The sequence below is a fragment of the Asterias amurensis genome, chromosome 11 (assembly GCF_032118995.1).
Source record: "Asterias amurensis chromosome 11, ASM3211899v1".
Classification (NCBI taxonomy): Eukaryota; Metazoa; Echinodermata; class Asteroidea; order Forcipulatida; family Asteriidae; genus Asterias; species Asterias amurensis.
This window is the reverse complement of record NC_092658.1, coordinates 19,883,572-19,906,690: the sequence shown is the minus strand read 5'-3', so window position 1 is coordinate 19,906,690 and position 23,119 is coordinate 19,883,572. Positions and strand designations below refer to the sequence as shown.

Here is a 23,119-nt window from a genome sequence, read left to right as displayed (position 1 = left end):
AGATTGACAAAGATTCTCCGGACATTTCTGACAGACTGCGCGGGTGAGATACTGCCGTGGTTGACGCCATTAGGGATGTGACTCATGCCTGCATTGACAAGTAATAACTAACAACTAGAAAATTACTTCTTTCAACAAGGAAAATTACTTCTTTCTCGAAAACTACATTACTTCAGAGGGAGCCACTTCTCACAATGTTTTATACTATCAACAGCTCTCCATTGCTTGTTACCAAGTAAGTTTTTATGCTAACAATCGTTTTGAGTAATTACCAATAGTGTCCAATGCCTTTAACTACAAACAAGTTATAGTTAACTCTTAATATGCACACCATGTACATGTGAAGCTTCAAACATCACTTAAGAGATACTCCGACCTAACATCATGAACATGGGGGGAAAAAAGGCATTTTGAAAACAAGCTTAAAGGAACGTTACAGAATTGGTAAGAAACAAAAATCGTGAAGATCACAGATTTACATAAAACTTGCACGGTCTAATGATGATGATAGTAGAAAACATCCCTTGAAAAGTCATATTTGATGAGAAATAAATAATCTAACTTCGCGTTTGGAGTTTATCCCTCAGTGAGCGTTTTATTCATTTTTAATTTTGGCATCGATGCAATGCAAAATTTGTAATCGGTTTTTCACTATTCTCTCGTGACCCAGATGGCCAAACGATCTCAAACTTCTACAGGTTTGTCAGTTTATGTACATGGTGGATTACATAAAGTGCTTACACTGCCAGCAAACCAATTTTGTAATGTTCCTTCTAAAGAGTTTCTGAATTCGGTCAGAAAAAAAGGACCCCAAAGATATACTGAAAACATTTGGGATGTAAAGAGATACGCTGCACGCTCGACCAAGAGAGAGTCACATTATGGTCAGTCTCTGTCTATTTATAATATTGAACAAGTCCCGATTGACAGCTGAGGCTGTGACTGTTGCTGTTGCTAAGGGTCCCTGCTACAGTATAGGCATCCTAGGTTGTAGCCACAGCCGCAAATTCAAGCATGGCATAACGCTGGTCAGGGCAAAATTTGTAAGCTCTGCTTCCAAAATAAGCTCTGCTTCCAAAATCGTAAGCACTATTATTGTCTATTAGTTTTGGTTGTTTACCCATACACCGATGGATGTGTGTTAGCACTGTATACTCAGTACTTTCCCCCGAGTTCTGTGAAAAAATACCACAGGTATGTTACACGGGTGGGATTCGAACCCACGACCTTTGCAATTCTAGAGCAGTGTCTTACCAACTAGACTACCGAGGTTGCCCGGTAGCTAGAGGCAGTTTGAATCTTAAGTTTTGGCAGCGGGTACCCCAATGATATAGAAGATGTTATATTGTCTGCCTAAAGAGTTCTTTTAATTACATGTAACTAACTCTTATCATTAGTGGACTTTCTTGTGCTTATACATTTTATACATTGACAAATATGCGCTACATGTATATAAGAAGCCAATACTATTATTACACACATTATAAAGAAACTCTTAACATATGATGCTGTTTTCACATAAACGCATGTTGTATGAGGAGGGAAGGGCACCGGTACCATGGTAACCACAGGAATGTTTTCCCAATTACCACTAGGGCGTGCACTAGCACGCCATGAGCATATTAGTTGAAAGTTGCTTCGTGTTATCTCAGAGAAATGAAGATAAATTTACCAACACAATATACACCAGACAAATGGGTGCTTTGCGTCTTTTAAAGGCAGTGGACACTATTGGTAATTGTCAAAGACAAGTCTTCTCACTTGCTGTATCTCAACATACAAATAAAATAACAAGCCTATGAAAATTTGAGCTCAATCAGTCATCGAACTTGCGAGATAATAATAAAAGAAAAAAAAGCCCTTGTCACACGAAGTTATGTGCGTTTAGATGGTTGATTTCGAGACCTCAAGTTTTAAATCTGAGGTCTCGAAATCAAATTCGTGGAAAATTACTTCTTTCTCGAAAACTATGGCACTTCAGAGGGAGCCGCTTCTCACAATGTTTTATACCACCAACCTCTCCTCATTATTCGTCACACAGAAAGGTTTTATGCTAATCATTATTTTTTAGTAATTACCAATAATGTCCACTGCCTTTAATACCCTATCTTGGGGGGCCTACTTTTATTGACTAATATTCTTCCATTGATATGTAAGAGTTTCGGAGATGTAGAAATCTCTTCAAATCGGAAAGATTAGAAAGTATCTAGATAAGACAGCTACTGAGCGCATTGTACATAATATTTGGTTTGTATCTAGCGCTTTATACACCATGTCTCAAAGCGCTTCAAAAATGATTACTCTCATCACTGGGCCATTTCTTTCCTTAAACCATCTCAGCTCACTGGGGAGTATACAAACTGTGCCGCCAAATATGTAGCGCACTAAGCTATTAAACCAACCACAAGAACCACCTCTGCCCTTGGTTGGAGAGAAGTAATTATAGTAAAGTGTCTTGCTCAGGGACACAAGTGTCACAACTGGAATTCGAACCCACACTCTGCTGAACAGAAACACTAGAGCTTGAGTTCGGTGCTCTTATCTGCTCGGCCACCACACCCCACATGCTTTCCATGCTTCTCATCTGGACTACTGCAATAGGTTATTGGCAGGTCTCCCAAACTCTGCCAGATTGGGCACCCAAATTGTCATCATACTTAGACATACATTGTGTACGACTTCTATACCCTGTCTGAAATACCTTGCAGGGGATACCCAAAAAAATCAGAGAAAAAAACAAAACAAACAAAGATGCGGTGAAAAAAGAAAACCCTCCACAACCCCAGATGAGTACAAATCATGAAAGATTACCTGCATGTGTAGGCGTAGCCATGCTGGTCAACAAATGAGAATGATTCCCCATCGGTCGGTCGGCTTATGTTTTGGACGTTTGTGTCGTAGCGAATGTTGAGTTTAAGTTTTCTTGCATAGTCATTAAGGTATTGCACGTAGGTGTCGGCTGGGGGAAAGAATTCCTTGGAGTAATATCTGGGAAAGAGACCAAAAAACAAACATGCACATTTGAGTAATTTTATAACAGGTACACCATCATAATCCTCTGTTTCACCTCTCTTTTCATAGGCCCCCTCTCCCATCCTGGTGAATTGAATAGAAAAAGGCCGTCTACATCTACGTCTATGATAATTCTTGTCAAAGTCTTTTCAGCGTCTAGACAAGGTGAGAAGACAATGAAGAAATTTCAGTTTTAGAAGTGGGCGGAAAACCCCAGAGAATTGTTCCAGGGAAAACAACCGAAGTCAAGTCGGGACTGAAAAACCCAATCCACATAGTGCCCCCGGTAGGATTTGAACCAGGGTCCCAAGAGGTGGAAGGCGAGGCAAGACACCACTGCGCCAACCTGACTTCCCAGCTGGGGAAGTGTAAATAGTTTCCTGTACTCTGTGCTAATGGCACTGAAATCTAATGACTGTCTGTTGGAACCTGATTGCATTGAACACAGGTTGTTTGCAAAACTGCAGGCTCTTGGTCTTGGGCTCCGGGCTTGGGCTCCATCTGCCTGTTTGAAGCCCTGTAAAGAAACCCATGTTTTCTAAATAACTAAGCCTAAGCCCAAGACGTGGTTTCACAAACGGCCATCAGAGGAAAAAAGATAAAATGGTGGATGGGATTGGAATACAAGATGGCATTATTTGGATTCGTGTAGGCTTTGAGCCCTAGCTCAGAACGTCAGGGACAGTGTGTAAAAGCCACAGTGGGCTATCCCAGAACTAGCAAGTTCCGCCCAACACTCTGAACAAAATACACTATGCTGCCCAGCACAGATTTCCCCCAGATTGCACTTCAGCAATGATGGCCCCACATATAAACATGAATAATTTGGTTGAACTACTCGCCCTTGGTGGCTTAAATTGGATTTAGAGCCAACCAATAAAATTAGTTTAGCTACAACACAGGGCCCAATTTTATAGAGCTGCTAAGCACAAACATTTGCTTAGGTATTTACTGGTATTCAGCTGTTGCTTGCTTATCCTGAAAATCATGTGGAAATTTGGTTGGTAAACCTGTTTTTATCAAGGCAAAAATTTCATGCTTAGAAAATTGTTGTGCTTAGCAGCTCTATGAAGTTGGGCCCTGGTCTGGGACTATAATAGTCAAATAAGACTCACTTCATTTGTAAGGTCTCATCGTCACTGATCAGGGAGTTCCAATCATGTCTCAAGTTGAACTCCTTGTTGGTCTTCCCCGTGTGCCTCTTATTGATACTGATCAGTTTACGATGTCGTGGGTACTCCTTAAAGAAGACGCCACTGATGTTCGCCTTCTCCAGGATCACGTAGTCCCTCTCGGCCCGGTCTAGATAGAACCCCATCTGCAGGCCGGCTGGGCCTGCCCCGACGATGCAGTACTGCCAAGCCCTTCTATCCTTCTCTCGCCATCCCGCTCCGAGGTTGGAGCTGAGCTGGATGAGAAAGAGCACCAGAGGAAGCAGGGAGGATATGGTCGTCATGGTAACGTTACTGGTGTGGTCTTGGTAGGAAGTATTTTAAGAAGGCACTGTGCATAGTTTGTTGGTCTATGGAGAGAGAAAAAAACACCCACACAAAACAGAAATTAATTAAGGATTTATGACGATCTTTGCTCAGCGCTCATGACTTATAATCTGGATAGATAATAACAAGTTGGATGAACTCTTTCTATCGCACGAAATATACGACAGTGACAACATATGATATCCGGCACGTTTCTAATGTCAGCAAGGCCTATCTTTTATCTTTAAAGGAGCAGTTTCCTGTGTTGAAGATAGTTAAGGCGTTTGTGCTAAACTCAAGCTTTTATTGATATTCACATGCAAGCTTAAATTTGCATTGCTGTCCATTATTGTATCTTCTTGGTCATGAGACCAAGGGACTCTCAAATGTGACAAGCACTGTGACCTGGGCCCAATTTCATAGAGCTGCTAAGCACAAAATTTTGCTTAGCATAAAATTTCTTCCTTGATAAAAACAGGTTTACCAACCAAATTTCCGTGTGATTTTCAGGATAAGCAAACAAAAGCTGAACCCCAATAACAAGCACTATGCAACAAATGGAAATTTGGCTGGTAATCCTGTTTATATCGGGGAAGAACTTTCATGCTTAGCAAATTTGTTTGCTTAGCAGCTCTACGAAATTGGGCCCTGTAGGCTTAAGTGTAGTTACACAGATATCTTCATGACTACATGTACGATGAAGAAATATCACTTTAAGATGAGGTGAAAACCAGGGAAAGAAACCACTGAACGAGTCAACCTGATTGCCACTTTATACAAATTCAACAGGACAGTCTTGCTGTCAAGAAATTCTGTTGTCAGCATTGTGCCCATTTGACGACACACAGCCTAAAGTCGGCCATGTTAACATTGGAAATTGTCAATTCATAACAAAACATTTGCTTCTGGGTTGAAGCCATAGATATAGAATGTAATACCTAGATCGGCCGCGCGTACATATACGCCATAAACCGTACACAAACATTTCTATTTTTTCATGGACGCGCTAAAAAGTCACGTGCTGGTGGCAACGCACAGAAAATGAAGATGAGACATAGGCCTTTAACCACACTATGGACGCGCTTAAAGTCACGTGCTGGTAGAAGATGAACGTTGGGGATAGGCTAAGGTTGCCCCCATGCCAGAACCTGCGCATGTACGCACGGCCGATCTAGTTATTTAATTCTATATCTATGGGTTGAAGCACAGTGAACACTGCATACATGGGGTACAATCTCAGAGTAATTTGCGACTGGCCACTAGGGACATTTTTAAATAAGCCACTTGCAGTTCCACATTCTCCTGAGGGTACAAAAGTGATGGAATTGTAGACATACAATTGACATTATTACAGACAAACTTTGCATCATTGTCAATTCAGAACGAGACATTATTTTGCTTCTGGGTTGAAGTACAGTGTACAGTGTAACAAATTCTTACATGTAGCAAATTTCACAATAACCTACTACCAATTCGCTTTACATTAGTGCCCTGATCATAGGGCCAATAACATCCCTTTCAATGTTTCTCAGCTCACTGGGGAGTATACAGCCCTGAGCTGCCTGTAAGGCACTTGTGGCTTTTCATACACAATATCAAAATTTACCCTTGCAGGTACCCATTATAGTAAAGTATCTTGCTCAAGGACACAAGTGTCACGACCTGGGTGTAAACCCACACTCCGGTGACTGCACCAGAACTTGAATTTGATGCGCATAAGACTTCAATCTCCAGGGTTGTTTGCAGCTGGCCACTAGGGACATTTTTTTAAAAAGCCGCTTTTACATGTAGCTCCTAAGTTCTTCAGAGGGTCAATATATAATGGTATTGTACACATACAATTGACATTATTATAAAAAAATATAAACAAATTTTGCATCAAGCACTTTAAAAACCTATCAAGTTTTAGTATGTACTTTTAGTAACATAACTCATTCCCGAAAGTTCCATTTAAAAGGCTTCAAATTCAACTCCACCCTTTTAGCATCAAGCACTTTATAAACATATCAAGTTTTAGTATGTACTTTTAGTGAACATAACTCATTCTCAAAAGTACCATTAAAAGGGCTTCAAATTCAACTCCTACCCTTTTAGAACATACAATTTGGTATAAACAAGCCGAAATGTTGTGTACATGTTCGTACACAACATACGAACGTGTTAACATAACAACATCATCTAGTGGCAAAAGTTAATGATGACAGATGAGAAAGATTTATTACTATTGATATCTTAAAAGCTTCAACCTTTATACAACCCCCCTCCCCTGTCTACCTAGTCTAAGGGCCCCATGCGTCAAGTCAAAACAATCAACCGAATAACCTTGTCGGTATATTGCTTCGTTCTACAACTCCATTTCTACCTAGTCTAAGGGCCTAATGCGTCAAGTCAAAACAGTCAACCGAATAACCTTGTCGGTATATTGCTTCGTTCTACAACTCCATTTGGTGACAGCGTTTCTGCAGGCACTACAGACCCCCCCCCCCCCCCCCCCCCCCCCCCCCCCCCCCCCCCGTGTGATAACTTCAGAGAATGTGTGATGTATACTTCAGTGCCGACCACATCGTTTGGTTAATCATTTCTGAAGATGCGTTTATAGGGCATCATGTAGAAATGTCAAAAGCATTAAGCGGACATTTGTGCGCGAAATGATAATGTCTGTTTGTTTGTTTGTTTTGTTTTGTTTTGTATGTAACTTAATGACTGATTTTCAGTTTCCCTTGTGGTTTATATTGATAACTTAATAACTATCAAGCTTTGCTGTTGAATTTATTACTTGTGAAGATAAATGCAAGTGACCTTTTTCATGTATTAAATTTGAAAAGCACACTTTCCTGATTGCACTTGAAATTAAACAAAAGCACCGCAGTGTTTAAAGGCAGTGGACACTATTGGTATTTACCCAAAATAATTGTTAGCATAAAAACTTACTTGGTAATGGGGAGAGGTTGATAGTATAAAACATTGTGAGAGACGGCTCCCTCTGAAGTAAAGTAGTTCTCGAGAAAGAAGTAATTTTCCACAAAACTGGTTTTGAGACGTCAGAATTAGATTTTGAGGTCTCAAAATCAAACATCCGATCAGACAAAAATAAGGATCAAATGCCTAAGAAGATTCCAGACTGAAATGACAAGGTCAATAAAGTTTACAAAACAAAGTCACTCAATTCAATCGTACACAAGTTTTGGGAATGTAAAGTTTTGAACAAACTGAACAATTTTCGTTCAAGACCAGCCCCTCCCTCACCACCCTAATGAAATTGTTAAAATGTTTAAAAATGTTTTAAAATATTCAGTGCACTTCCAATGTTTCTTTTCCAACAACCTGCGTGTACACTACGTCATTCTCAGTGAGGACAGACCTCTTCAACAGTCAACACGATCTGATTGTTAATCTCTCCGTCTTCACGGACTGTTTACAATTTGTCAAAATATTTGCCTGATAGACCTAGGCACTTGTCCAATCCCAAACCATGAAAAAAGTTCAAAACAAGAGTAAGAAAAACCAAAACAAACAAACGTTGTTTCAACACCTCTTACTTCATGACACAATCCTCGAACAAGTTCTGATTAAAGGCACTGGACGCTATTGGTAATTACTCAAAATAATTGTTAGCATAAAACCTAAATAATTGGTAACTAGTAATAGGGAGAGGTTGATAGTATAAAACATTGTGAGAAACAGCTCCCTCTGAAGTGATGTAGTTTTTGAGAAAGAAGTAATTTTCCACGAATTTGATTTCGAGACCTCAAATTTAGAATTTGAGGTCTCGAAATCAAGCATCTGAAAGTACTTCGTGAGACAAGGGTGTTTTTTCCTTTAATATTTATCTCGCAACTCCGACGACCAACCGAGCTAAAATTTTCACAGGTTTGTTATTTTATGTACATGTTGAGATACACCAAGTGAGAAGACTGGATTTTGACAATTACCAATAGTGTCCACTGCCTTTAGTCTTCTAATCAACTGCACAATGGAACTGTCACTCCATAAATCTCAAAGGTTTTCCTCTTTTTCACTCGCTGTCTTGTCAGAATTGTTCAAAATATTTGCCTGATAGATCTTGGGACATGTCGAATCTCAAACCATGAAATCTGTTCAAAACATGAGTTAGAAAAAACAAAATAAACAAACTTTGTTTCAACACCTCTCATTTCATGACACAATCCCAGAGCAAACTCTGATTCACCTTCTAATCAACTGGCCAATCGAGCTGTCACTCCATAAATCTCAAAGGTGGTTTTCCTCTTATTCGTCTTCTCGTCATCTTATCAGAATTGTTCAAAATATTTGCCCAACAGATCTAGGGACTTTTCAAACCCCAACTCAAGACAATTTTTCAAAACATGAGTTAGAAAAATCAAAACAAACCAACAACAAACATTACTTCAACACCTCTTATTTCATGACCATTCCTCAACAAGTTCTGATGAATCTTCTAATCAACTGGCCAAAGGAGCTGTCACTCCATAAATCTCTTATTCACTACTCGCTGTCTTGTCCGCTATTACGGAAGAGACTGTTTTAATCATTGTCCTTTCGGCTTTTCCAAAATTAAAATGTAACAGTTGGTCAGTCATGACTGAGTATTGCGATATTGGAGTTCTGGGCAAATGAGTTGTGCTTTTTGGCAGTCAAGTGTCTGTTCATTTGAAGCTCAATATGTGGAGTCTTGAGTCAAAATATATATTTTTTAAATCAAGGTAAACAAAAAAACCATATTCATAAATACCTCAGACAGTTTCGCTATTCCTATTGGTGGAGAGCGCGTCACGTTGGGGTGTTTAAACCGTTGATAATGACCAGCTGGGACTGTTTATAACCAGTTTTTTTCGGATATGTTTAGATGCATACTACGTGCCATATACTTATAATGTGATTTTGATTTTGTTACATTTCTATGTAGGCCTACTGATTAATTCTCATAATTTTTCTGTTTTCCAACAAGAGTATGAAATAAACATATTATTGAATTAAATTAAATAGAATTGAGTCTATAAAGAGAGTAAACTTATAAATTCTCCTGCCCTTGCTATCCTATTTCATACCATGCACAGCTATTCCTCAGAGAATAAGCAGTTGATATAAAACGTAGTCAATTTCAGTAGTTAATAATTACTTTTCAATCCAAGGGCTCACTGATTACAAAATTATACAGTGAATGACCTTAATCCATCCTCCAGAGAAATAGTCTCTTCTGGAAAACCGTAAAAGTCTAGAAAAAGACATAGATTTAGCATTTGTGGTTGAAAACTGCGTACAACCAAATGGACCTCGTTAAATCAGATTTTTATTAGTTAGATTTAGACTAAATAGATGTAAAGTATAAAATTTTAAAAAAGGATGAAAAAAATACAGTGGGCAGGCCACCTTGTAAGGCGTCATGACACCAGAATACATTGTATAACAGAATGGACCCCAAGATCACAAACGAGACAAAGTAGGCATTGGACGGAAGACATGCGACAAGCACAAGAAAGATCAAGGTGGAATGGTGATGAAGAAGCCTTCATAATAATAATAGTATCGACGTCTTATATAGCGCATGTACACCAAGCAAGGTACTCAAGGCGCTGAGTATATAAACTTTCAGAACGATATGTTATTGCAGTATTGGATTCTGAGACCCAATTATGTAGCACTCTATAAGGGTTTACAAGGTGCTACGGCGCATACAGCAGCCACAGCCAGGAACACCAGGGCGAACGCCTTCTCTTTTCGATAGGTGCACTTGGTTCTTTTACATGCATTACACAACACATGGGACCAACGGCTTTACGTCCCATCCGAAGGACAAAGCATTGGCTAAGTGTCTTGCTTAAGCACACCAGTGGGGGCTGGGGATTCGAACCCACACTCTGCTGATCAGGAACACCAGAGTTTGAATTTGGTTCTCTTAATCGCTCGGCCTTGACACTTCCATGAAGTAGGCTAGATATGTACATATAAAAAATAGCATTTGAAGATCTTGGCGCAAATCACCACCGCTTATTTCGATTGCAGCAATCAGACAAGGTTGATAAGAACCAACCTCATTCCCAGGGGTGACTGATCTCTCCGCCCCATTTGTTCCAAGCATGCGCTGCTCACACGTAAGCACTGGTATTGCTTTTAATTAAAACGTTCCGGCATATGGCACATTTTAATTAGGTCTGTGGCCGATCCACCCAATTATGGAGGCTACATGTAGCAAAAGAGGTCAAGTCATAGAGACACTGGTTCCCCTTTCATTCCTCTCCGTTCTTGTGACATGTCTGATTCATTTATTCAATTTAATTGAATAAAAATACAGCACGGCAACAACAAAATTGTTGTTATTTTTTTGTTTTTTTTTACCCATAAACACCGATATATGTTATGCACTGTATACTACAAAAAATTACCAAGCTCTGTGAAAAGCATTCCAGGCATATTACTCAGGTGGGATTCAAACCCAAGACCTTAGCCATTCTAGAGCAGTGTCTAACCAACTAGACCACTGAGATTGCCCGGTAGCTAGAGGCAGTTTGAATCCAATGTTTTAGCAATGAGTACCACATCTTTCATGGCAAAAATACTTACACAACATCAAGAGGTTAAACAATGGAATAAAATAAATCCAAATAGAACCCAAGGAAGAAAAAATTGCACAAAATTATACAATGTTAGCCCCTAAAGGCAAAAACTCTTGACTGTATGCAGCTTCAAGGGTGACTCTGTACAAGCATTGAGTAATTTTTTTAATTTTTAATTCGCGTTAAAATACTCGCATTTTGACACGCATGTACTACATGTAAGTGTCATACAAGCTCTCCAAAGTATCACTAGTCATCAAGCGCTCAATAGTCAGTGTTGCTTTTCAGCAGATCCCTACCAGGGTTAAGTGATGAGAGGTATTGAGTATTACTTGTAAGTGATGAGAGGTATCGAACAGTCGCTCTGACCATGGTAAAGAGGCTGGATAAAATACACAAAATCCATGACAACCCATACAACAGATTGTGTTGCCTTGACTACAATATGAAGGCCAAATTTGATGCAATAATCACAGGCTCAATGCTTAAATGGTGTGTGTAATTGAAAACGGGAAGATGGGAATATATCCACTCTTTCGATTACCAACGATTTTTTTGTGACTTGGGTTATCACATACATTGCAGTAGCATGCCTGTAAGCTCCATTTTTGAAAGGGCAAGGGCACTAAGGCAATTTCTTCTAAGTAAAAGGCACCCTGTGAGGAAATTGTAAATTTCTACTGTAAGCATTTCAAGGGCACCAAGGCAATGACCAGGGGCATGGAGGCAATCGCCTCCGTTGCCTCCATGAAGTACCAGGCCTACGGTAGCCTTTGTAGGAAACAAAACAGTGCTCTCTTTAGGGTAGGGCCATGGATTGGTTTTTGCCAATGTGTTGCTGATTTACAGTCCTGATTATCAATAAAGATACAATATAAATCACCTATGAAAATTTCAGCTCAATAGAGTGTCAACTGGAACCATTGATGCACTCTTTGAATTTTATCTTTTCATACGTATCTATATGACAGAAGCAATGTATTAAGTTTCGAGTCAGTACATCGTTGCAATAAGAAGTTTGACCATTTAAGGTTTTCATTTAAGGTTTTCGCATACTGCTAAAGCAGCTCGCCATTAACAAACCTTTGAAAATTTGAGCTCAATTGGTTATCGATATGTACGATATTAATGCAATGACAAACACCCTTGTCACACAAAAATGTGTGCCTTCAGATGCTTGATTTCGGGACCTCAAAATCTAATTCTGATGTCTCAAAATCAAATTCAAATATTTTATTGGAAAATCATTTCTTTCTTGAAAACTACATTACTTCAGAGGGAGTCGTTTCTCGCAATCTTTTATACCATAAACAGGTCTCCATTACTCATTAACAAGTGAGGTTTTATGCAAATAATTATTTTGAGTAATTACCAATAGTGTCCAGTGCCTTTAAGAATGAGGAGCTATGAAATTCATAGTCAATGGCAAGGAATCGTTTACAACCATACAAGCTGTCACTTCCGCCAATTGAAAATCGAAATTTGATGTAATCTTAAAATCTAAAGCTAGTTTTGTGAAAAACTCACCGCCTTCCAAGGACTGAAATGACTCTTCCTGGTAAAACTACAGAGTGCGCTTTTACTCACAAGATGCTGATGTTCAAGAATGATTTAACAGCGTGTTTGCAGTACAGACATTATCGATGTAAAACTACAAATGTGACAAGTGTCTCCTGTGAACAAGTTGTAATGATGCAATGTACACTGACTGGAGGGTGGTGTTCAGCAGCTTATATGCAAATCTGTGTGCTGCTGTGCTTGGTTGATAGGATAATGACAGTGACCTGGTCAGGCCCTGATTGGATGAAGAGGATAGTGGGTGGTGCTTAGTTGGTAGTTGCCTGAGTGTGCTGTGCTCTGAAGTGAATTTCTCATTTGCATATGTTTTGTAACTTCAGTTCAACCAATGAGGCTTATAATGGGGCTTCGAACAAGACTGGCTAAATCCAACTGGATTTCTTTGCACAGTAGAAGCTGAATTGAGAATACATAACATGTAGCAATGTAAACACAGATTTCATGAATCTATTTTCTATTAGATTTACTGCATGGTGAGTCTTGAATTGCGATAACAACATGTTTGCGTGAAAACAAAATTGCATTTAAATTTTTTGGGGGACTGGGTAAAGATACACTTAATGTGTCAGTATTTGCTCACTGTAAATTTGATTGCATATTCATCGAAAAGTGTCTCTTAAAGGTAGTGGACACTATTGGTAATTACTCAAAAATATTTATTAGCATAAAACCTTACTTGGTAACAGGAAATAGGGAGAGGTTGGTATAATAAGACACTGTCATTTTCACGAAAGAAGCAATTTTCCACGAATTTGATTTTGAGACCTCGGATTTAGAATTTGAGGTCTCAAAATCATGCGTCTGAACGCAAACAACTTCGTATGATAAGGGTGTTTTTTCTTTCATTATTATCTCGCAACTTCGACAGCCGATTGAGCTCAACAGGTTTGTTATTTCATGCATATATATGTTGAGATACAGCAAGTGAGAAGATCGGTCTTTGACAACTACCATTAGTGTCCAGTGTCTTTAAAGCAAAGGTAAGATTAAAAATAAAACTGCTCAAAGATATACAAAAAACTGACAGTATACACAATTGTAGATATAACTTTCCTTTAAATTTTTCTACTGAAATGCTGTAGTTTTGAGAAAATCTTTAGAAAATAACTTGTTCTGATCTCACAACTGAGCTCAATTGTCGTGTTTGGAGACAGCTATGTATTTTTCTAACATTTGCTTGTGACTTTGACTTAAAGTAAAAAAATAAAAATCTAGATGACAACAAAACTTGTCCGTCTGCGAAGAACAGACCAGCTACAAAAATACGTTCCTTGCAGGTTTATGCTCGACTTACTTAACTTTTAGAATGTCAGACTGTTTCCCTCTAGAGCAATAAGCTACTGTTAAGGCTGCATAAACAGGCCGTATCAAAAACGCCCCAAGCCACAGATTTGTATGTAGCTCATAGCCTGTTTTGTCTTAAGCTGACAGGCGTTTGCAAAAACCACAGTGAATAATTGCAACATATTGAATAAATAGCACTATTCCATGACTGGTGCTGTAAAATCCAATGCTAGCCACAGGTATAATATAATAATAACAATAATAATAATAATATAAAAGGTTTAGTATAATAATAATAATATTAATAATATCAAAGTCTTATGTAGCGCACGTATCTCTGTACCGACAAGGTACTCAAGGCGGTTGGTAAACTTGTATACATTTTTACAGAAAGATAGATTATTGAAGTTATGAATTCTGAGACCCAAATATGAAGCACCTAACGAGGGCTACAGCGCATTCAGCAGCCACAGCCAGGAACACCGGGGCAAACCCCTTCTCTTTTCAAAAAGTACACTGGGTTCTTTTACATGCGTTAAACGACACACGGGGCCAACGGCTTTTGGCGTCCCATCTGAAGGACGAAGCAATGGTTATAAACCGTAGCCCCTCACCCCGTGAAAAAGTTCACTGGACTTGATATCTATCCCACAGATTAATAGACAGTCCAATATAATACCAAGCGATCACATTACCACTTTGTAATCCATTAGTCCGCCCGGACAAAAGAAACCAACGATTCTTACGATTCCGTCCGGAAGAATAAGTCAGAAAAGAGAACCCCGGAATAATACTGGTAATGGTGGCATCGCATATCACTATATGATGAAGCCAAATAAAGTTGTGAATACATCAGAGCATAATACCTCGACATGGCATTACTGTTGTATTAACGGAGCCAGAGGCGCCGGTGAATCCCCGTTGAATAGCCAGTGGAAAGGGCAGAGCTGCTATAATACATACACCGTGAGCTCCCGAGACAAGGGGCATCAATGTACATGGTATTCCCCATTTGTTTCATCTGGCAGCAGGGGGGCCGAAACCGATCCAGTTACGGTGTAAATAAGTGTAACAAATACTTCGCCGAGGGACACAAACTACGCACTTTGTATCTCTCTGAGATCTGACTCTATGAGAAACAGTTTGGGTGAGATTTGCAAAAACTTGTCTATTGTCGGTTGCTGCGAGAGATTCAGAATTGAACTCTTTCAATATCTGGGACCCACTTCATGGGGGGCTGTTTACCATGCAACCTCACTCGGAAAATGACATTTTGAGAAGCGCTTTTTGAGAAGAGATTTAAAGATGTTTTGTGATAAACAGGGCAAAGGTGGAAAGAGAGGCAGAGTATGTTACGAGATTTAGAATGGAACTCTTTCAATTACTGGGACCCACTTCATGGGGGGGCTGTTTACCATGCAACCATTCCCAGTCTGGCCATTTCATGGCAAAACAGAACTACTTGAAAAAAATACATTTTGAGAAAAGCAGGTAAAGAGATAAGCCGTCTTGCCATAAACAGGGAAAAAGTGTAAAGAGTATGTTATGTTCACATCCATACATTTATGCCTTTGAAAATTTGAAATGGAAAAAATATACCCTTAATTAACCCAGAAATGATCTTGTACAAGAAACCAAACATTTTAAGTAGGTTGTTTTGCCATGGAAAAGCAAATGCACGACAAACTTCAACAGAAATAAAAAGTCATAAAAATATGAGAAAAAAATACACAGAAAACATACATCACATTAATTCCTCCCAAATGTACAGCTTAAAACTAATATGAAAATGAGAAATTTTAACAACCCTTCAACTTATCCCTTCCACTCCCCAACCCCTTCCTCCCCTACCTGGCAAAACAATCTGCAAGGACACAAAAAGGCAACATTTGATCTAACAATGTTTTCGCACTCTGATGGTCAGAGTCCCATGAATAATAATAATAATAATAATAATAATAATAATAACTCTTATATAGCGCATTTCACAATAACCGTATTAATGCGCGTTACATTAGTGCCCTGGTCATAGGGCCAATAACATCCCTTTTAATGTTTCTCAGCTCCCTTGGGAGTATACAACCTGGGCAACAGTTTATATCGCTCCAAAGGCTTTTTCATTCACAATATCAACCTCTACCCTCGCAGGTACCCATTTATACCCCTGGGTGAAGAGAAGCAATTATAGTAAAGTATCTTGCTCAAGGACACAAGTGTGCAGGTCTGTCATAATTACAGTTTTGTTCCCCCATCATTCAACAGATTGTTTGTCTTGTCAATTGCAGCATGAAAAATTAGCTCATCCTTGCTACTACCCACGAGAAATTCCAGCGTTGTGGCAAACACTGCACTAAATATCACAAACTGATAAAATATCATACTTTCTTCACTCTCTGCCGGTGCTTTGAAGTGCATATCAGAGTAGTGCGAAGTGTACACAAATATAAGTCGGCACCAGCTTCTAGTCTTTGGTCTTTTAAGCAATGCAACGTGATGACTAAAATGTTTGACAACGAGGTACAATGTCCAAACAATCAAAGATATGTCTTGAACAAATCTTCAGTTCTCTGTTTGTCACTTCTGACTCTCTATTATGTTTGACATTGTTTTTGTTTTCTTCATCTGTCCAGTTTTAAGGTGTTACATTGTACAACCTATATATGCACCGATTTTCAAGTAAGGTTTTCGCTTATTCCGTCTACAAAGCTGGCATATGTTTCTGTGCTATTTTATCCATCATGTAGGTAGACATTTCTTATGGCAGAAATTGATCATTCTGACAAGACCTTAGGTCTTTGAAGACATGTGAAAAGCAAGTCCGAAAGTAAGTTTGTTCTTTCAAAAATCGTCACAAAAAGTTGCTCTTGAAATTCGCGGCCTAACATATTCTTTTTTATACATTAATCAGAAGACGGAACCATCTTCTTTCAGTTCAATTGAAAAGTTCAATGGGGTCGAAATTGTAAAAAACAGTATTAATAGGGAGAATTAGACTGGCATTAGAAAACAATCAACTTGCTGCAATTTTCTCTACAATTTCCTATCCCAACTACTTAATTATAATAAAAATTGATATGTCTATAGTGCACACACATTATTACCCCTGTTACTGGACCATTTATTGTATTCAATAGCCATCTCAGTTCCCTGTGGGATATGCGGCCTAGAGCTGCCAGAGACATTTTATGTAGTACATCAAGCTCACTCAATTACAAGAACCATCAACCCCAAGGTGATTAAAAGCAATTATAGTTTTAGTGTCTTGCTCAAGGACACAAGTGTCATGACCAGGATTGGAACCAACACGCTGATGCATAAAGCCATGTACTTGAGTCTGTATACAAAGGGGTCCTTTCTAAAAAATAAAAAGTAAAACAAGTAAAAAAAAGTATTTTTGTATATTATGGTAAATTTTTACTGGGTGATTATAAGCAAAATACATCTTTTTAGTTTAGACACACAAAATCAAAATGCATTTCACTGTATGTATTTTACATGTGACAATAAAACTTTAAAGGAACACGTTGCCTTGGATCGGTCGAGTTGGTCTTTGAAAAGCGTTCTGTAACCGTTTGTTGTAAAATGTATATGGTTAGAAAGATATTGTAAAAGTAGAATACAATGATCTACACAAATATGCCTCGAAACTGCGTGGTTTTCTTTTTACCCTGTCGACTAACACGGTCGGCCATTTATGGGAGTCAAAACTTTGACTCCCATAAATGGCCGACCGTGATAGTTCGCGACGTAAAAGGAAAACCGTGCAATTTCGAGTGATACTTGTGTGGATCATTATATTCTACTTTTAAAACATCTTTCTAACCATATGCATTTCATAACAAACGGTTATAAACGCTTTTAATAGACCAACTCGTCCGATCCAAGGCAACGTGTTCCTTTAAAGGCAGTGGACATAATAGGTAATTACTCCAAATAATTGTAAGCATAAAAACTTACTTGGTAACAAGCAATGGAGAGCTGTTGATAGTATAAAATATTGTGAGAAACGGCTCCCTCTGAAGAGATATAGTTTTCGAGAAAGAAGTCATTTTCCCTGAATTTGATTTTGAGGTCTCCAAATCAAGCATCTGCAAGCACACAGACTAGGGTGTGACAAGGGTGTTTTTTCCCTCCATTATTATCTCTCAACTTTGACGACCATTTGAGTTCAAATTTTCACATGTTTGTTAATTTGTGCATATGTTGAGATACACCAAGTAACAAGACTGGTCTTTGACAATTACCAGTGCCTTTAAAAATAATAATATTATTATTATTATTCCAAGACCCAGCCATTCTGGATCTCCAGAGACAAGAGGAACAGCCTAAGCTGTCAATTTACAGAATAAAAAATGCATACATGCTGACAGTTAATCAAATAAAAGGAACACTTTTAGCTCCCGGCAGTTCCTAGAGGTGAAAATGGGGTAGAAAGTGCATGGGTACACCTAGATTATGAGTCTTGCCAAAGTATGGTCACGGTCAAAGGCACGTATCACGTAAAAATAAAATATCCCTGCACACGTATTATTGGTGAAAGTCCTCTATCCACAATTTTTATTTTCAGTTTTATTTGCTGCGATTCCCTTTTTAGATGGAGTTGAGACTACAGCTTCAGGGTATGTTCTGTTAGCCATGGTTGTGAATATTGAGAATTCACAGACCTTTCTTATGGCTAAAATTTACCAAAAGTGACATCAACTTGCTTTGAAATTCATGTTGGCAAAAATACCACCTGGGGTGGATTTCACAAAGAGTAAAGACTAGTCTTATCTCGAGTTAGGAATGGGTCACTTGTCCCACTCGTCCTAACTTAGGACTAGCCACACGTTTCTAATATCTCCTATGACTAGTCCTCCTAACTCTTTGTGAAATCGACCCCTGGATTACATTGACAAATGTTTTCCATTATAAATATGAAAGGCTTTCAACTAATAAACCACAAGGGTTTTAATTTATTCTGGGTTAAAAAAAAAAAAATTAATCCAGCAGGATTTGAACCCACAAACCTCCTGATTTTAACGTGCTAGCTCTTTACCCAATGAGCTATCTATAGCCGTAATGTTGGCTGTCTCCCTATTTTTTCAATATCTTTATTCATGGATGCCATTCAGAATACATTCAACCTGTGACTTCCGTATAGCCAGGGATCGCACCCTAGATAATATGATACAACCTGGGAAGCGGCAGCAGAGGAATCACCTTAGAGGTGAATAATCTATTGTATTTCTTGTCAAGCCTTAGTTCGCTGGCAGTGCCTGACAACTACAAACGTTTCCATGTGGGTAATAATTTAACATGGAAGAGATTTCCTAAACATTTTGAGACAACCAAACAATTCTAATTTGAAAATAACACACACGAATTTTATTACGTTTCGGTGTACGCGTTCTCACAAGGGCAGTAAAGCAGCCTGTAACTTGCCAGTGCATCGACTGAGAGTTCATGGACTATCATTTATAGCTTAAGGTACACAGACATTAACTACACCTGCCCACAACCAATCATGGTACAACACAACAAGGAGCATTGGATAAACTCCTCTTACAAAACCAACTTCGTTCAGACTGTCGTCTTCATCAACATGAACACAGCTCAAAGAGACTTGTCAACAAAGAATAATAATTGTATTTGCCTGGGGGATAGTGAAAAAAAGTAGAAAAAGAAGGGGAAAAATGTAGTCAGTGATTGTAATTCTCGATTGGCACGGACGCCCCTTAAAGGAACTGGACATGCTTGGTAATTGTTAAAGACCAGTATTCTCACTCTGTGCATCCCAACATATGAAGAAAATAACAGATTTTAAAATTTGGGCTCGAATTGGTCATCAAACCTGCAAGAGAATAATGAAAAGAAAAACACCCTTGTTGCATTACTTTTTGTACTTTCAGACGCACAGCTGAAGTCTTATTATTTGAGTAAGAAATAACCTCTTTTTCAAAAACTACGTTACTTCAGAGGGAGTCGTTTCTCAAAATGTATCAACAGCTCTCCAACGCTTGTTACCAAGTAAGGTTTTATGCTAATAATTATTTTGAGTAATTACCAATAGTGTCCTGTGCCTTTAAGTCTAACCACAACGTCCACACACGACGCAAACAGTCAGCCGGCACCACCAGTAATCAATTTGCCTCCCCTAATTGTTTGCGAGGATGTGACTTTCCCTCAGCTCCGAGTAATTTTCGGTGCACACAATTTAACTCTGCTTTCCTGGGCGGACAATTGCTGGCCAGTGGTTAGGCATGGTAATGTAGCATTTTGTAAGGGCAGCACGGTTTGTAGGGGAGGACCACCGATTAATGACAAGGACAACCTGTGCCAAACACTCTTTAAAATATCAAATGAATTGTCCTTTAAACATGTTAAAGGGAAGGTACACGTTTGGTAATTGTCAAAGACCAGTCTTCTCACTTGGTGTATCCCAACATAAGCATTAAATAACAAACCTGTTACAATTTGGGCTCAATCGGTCATCAAAGTTGCGAGAAAATGATGAAACAAAAAACACCCTTGTTAGACGAATTTGTGTGCTTTCAGATAGGAATAGCTAGAAGTCTTTTATTATTTTAGTGAGAAAATACCTCTTTTATAAAAACTATGTTACTTAAGAGGGAGTCGTTTTCCCACAATGTTTTATACTATCAACTGTTCTCCAATGCTCGTTACCAAGTCAGTTTTTAAGTTAACATTTGTTTTGAATAATTACCAAACGTGTACCTTCCCTTTAAAAATCAGTTGTAATCTAACAATGTTTATGGAAGAGTGCTCGGAGAGGCGAGGATGCTTTTTTATAACTTCAGAATTTTTTTTATTTGGGTATTAAACCCAACAGGCAAATTTTACAGTTTTATGAATATAATTAAAATATACTGCCACTCTACAAATGATAACAATGTACCGATCCCTCAATTACAGTCTTGCGTCACATTTTAGAATGTTTAAAAGCTTTGTAACTTGGCTGTAGTGTTTGTGAAATACAAAATTATTTTGCCATTTGCAGTTATTTCAATATTAAATTCCCTTACAGATAATTTTTTTAATGTATAATGACACGACGCTGGGCCGAGCAGTCAAGCACAAACCTGTGAAAATTTTTAGCCCAATTGGTCGTCGAAATTGCGAGATAACTATGAAAGAAAAAGCACCCTTGTCACACGAAGTTGTGTGCTTTCAGATGCTTGATTTCAGGACCTCAAATTCTAATTTTGAGGTCTCAAAATCAAATTCGCTGAAAATTAATTCTTTCTCGAAAACTACGTCACTTCAGAGGGAGCTGTTTCTCACAATGTTTTATACTACCGACCTCTCCCCATTACTCGTCACAAGTAAGATTTTATGCTAATAATTATTTTGAGTGATTACCAATAGTGTCCACTGCCTTTAAAGAAGACACCTTAACCATTATTACTTCGTCCTTCAGTTGGGACCACAAGCCGCAGGTCCCAAATGTTGTGCAATGCACATTTTGCACATTGCATTGTTAATACTCATTATACCGAAAAGTGGTTTCAGATTTTCCAAACGACGTTTGTAACTCTAAATTGTGGGATGCATTTAAAACAAAAAACAATTTTACAAAATGGAGATTCTGAAAAATAAAAAACGTCACATTTATATGAACAACAAATGTAACCATACGGAAAGACCCTTTTTAAACTACCACAAAGACGTGTCCATTGTTGCTTATTCAAGGTTTGACATTTGGCATACACGCAGAACTTGTTACGATATAAAAATACTACCATACTTTCGTACAAGAACATCCCATGGGCTGGAAAACTCCCTCGAGATTCAATTGAGACAAAAACAGAACCAACGAAACACGAAGCTCCCACACAAATATACATCAAAATATTTGTCATAAAAACTGCCCATCTGAGCCAGTACAAGTACGTGTCTAAGTGTAGCTGATATGGCCATATGTAGCTTTTTAAAAAAACATGCTGTATTTATCCAAGATAATTGTACTCCTTTATAGCCGCAGCAAATGCCAGGGAATCTGGATGATTCGCAAATAGAAAATTAAGCTACCATATATATGACAAAATGACGAATCGATTGACGGTCTATTCTCAGGCGGTCTATTTCTTTGTTGATTTGTTAAATTTGTTTCACTTTTAGATATTTCATGCTTAAATTTTATTTTACCAACAATGTGAATAAAAGCCATTATACACTTTCAGCACAGGAGAAGAAAAACAAAAACACAGATTTACAAATAACTTACAGGGTTTACAGAAGGTAATGGTGAAAGACTTCTCTTAAAATATTATTCCATGAAATGCTTTACTTTTCGAGAAAACATTAAAACAATATCAATTTTCGATATCGAGAATTACGGATTTATTTTCTCCCGACTCTGATGACCGATTGAGCCTAAATTTTCACAAGTTTGTTATTTTATATATAAGTTGTGATACACGAAATGTGGGCCTTATACAATGCTTTTTACCGAAAGTGTCCAATGGCTTTAAAGGATTTCTTTGTTTTCTTCAGTTGTTTGCCTTTAGTTGTGCTTGTCCCTTGTCTTTATGTTTTTGATGTTTGAACAAGGGTACCCATTTAGTGGGCATGTGTACCTGTTCAGGGTTTTCCTTTTGCACCAATGTAATTTTTTTGATGAACTTGTGCAATGAAGGTAATAAAATAAAATTAAAATAAAAGTAAGTCTGTTTTTGTATTGAAATTTGCCCCAAACACTATTAGATTAGATTTTGAGGTCTCGATATCAAGCATCTTGAAAGCACACAACTTTGTGTGACAAGGGTGTTTTTTCTTTCATAGTTATCCCGCAACTTCGACGACCGATTGAGCTCAAATTTTCACAGGTTTGTTATTTTATGCAAATGTTGAGATACACCAAGTGAGAAGACTAGTCTTTGACAATTACCAATAGTGTCCACTGTCTTTAAAGCATGTATTTGAAGTGTCTGCACTGAACTTAACAAAGCTCTTATCACAGGACAAACTCTAAGTTGATTTTGCACTTAATCGTTATGTAGCAGAGTGTGTTTAAACAAAATAAAATTGAAAACAATATTAGAAAGGAACTCTTTCAACAAGACAAATTTTACAGGGTCGTCATACGTTGTGTTGCTCTATGGTTAAACCGCGTGGCGTGTTCTGCCAGAGTAGTCCAGCGCACAGGACTCAAGTCAAGTTCTGGTGTTTCTGATCAGCCGAGTGTGGGATCGAGTCCCGGTCTTGATACAG

The 23,119-nt window shown here is 38.3% G+C and overlaps 1 protein-coding gene across 2 annotated transcripts in view; it reads right to left on the bottom strand.

Moving 5' to 3' along the window:
• The window catches only part of LOC139944098 (FAD-dependent oxidoreductase domain-containing protein 2-like), a 68,465-nt gene that overhangs the window by 26,313 nt on the left and 19,033 nt on the right, over positions 1-23,119 (bottom strand). The window contains exons 1-3 of one of the 2 annotated variants that reach the window (XM_071941053.1): positions 12,572-12,711; positions 4,128-4,534; positions 2,812-2,988 (exon numbers count right to left, since the gene is read on the bottom strand). In XM_071941053.1, the coding sequence (XP_071797154.1) occupies positions 2,812-2,988; positions 4,128-4,468 (518 nt within the window). In that variant the 5' untranslated portion in view covers positions 4,469-4,534; positions 12,572-12,711. Of the gene's footprint in view, positions 1-2,811; positions 2,989-4,127; positions 4,535-12,571; positions 12,712-23,119 lie in introns of those variants that run through there. The other variant, XM_071941052.1, reaches the window with a different exon arrangement.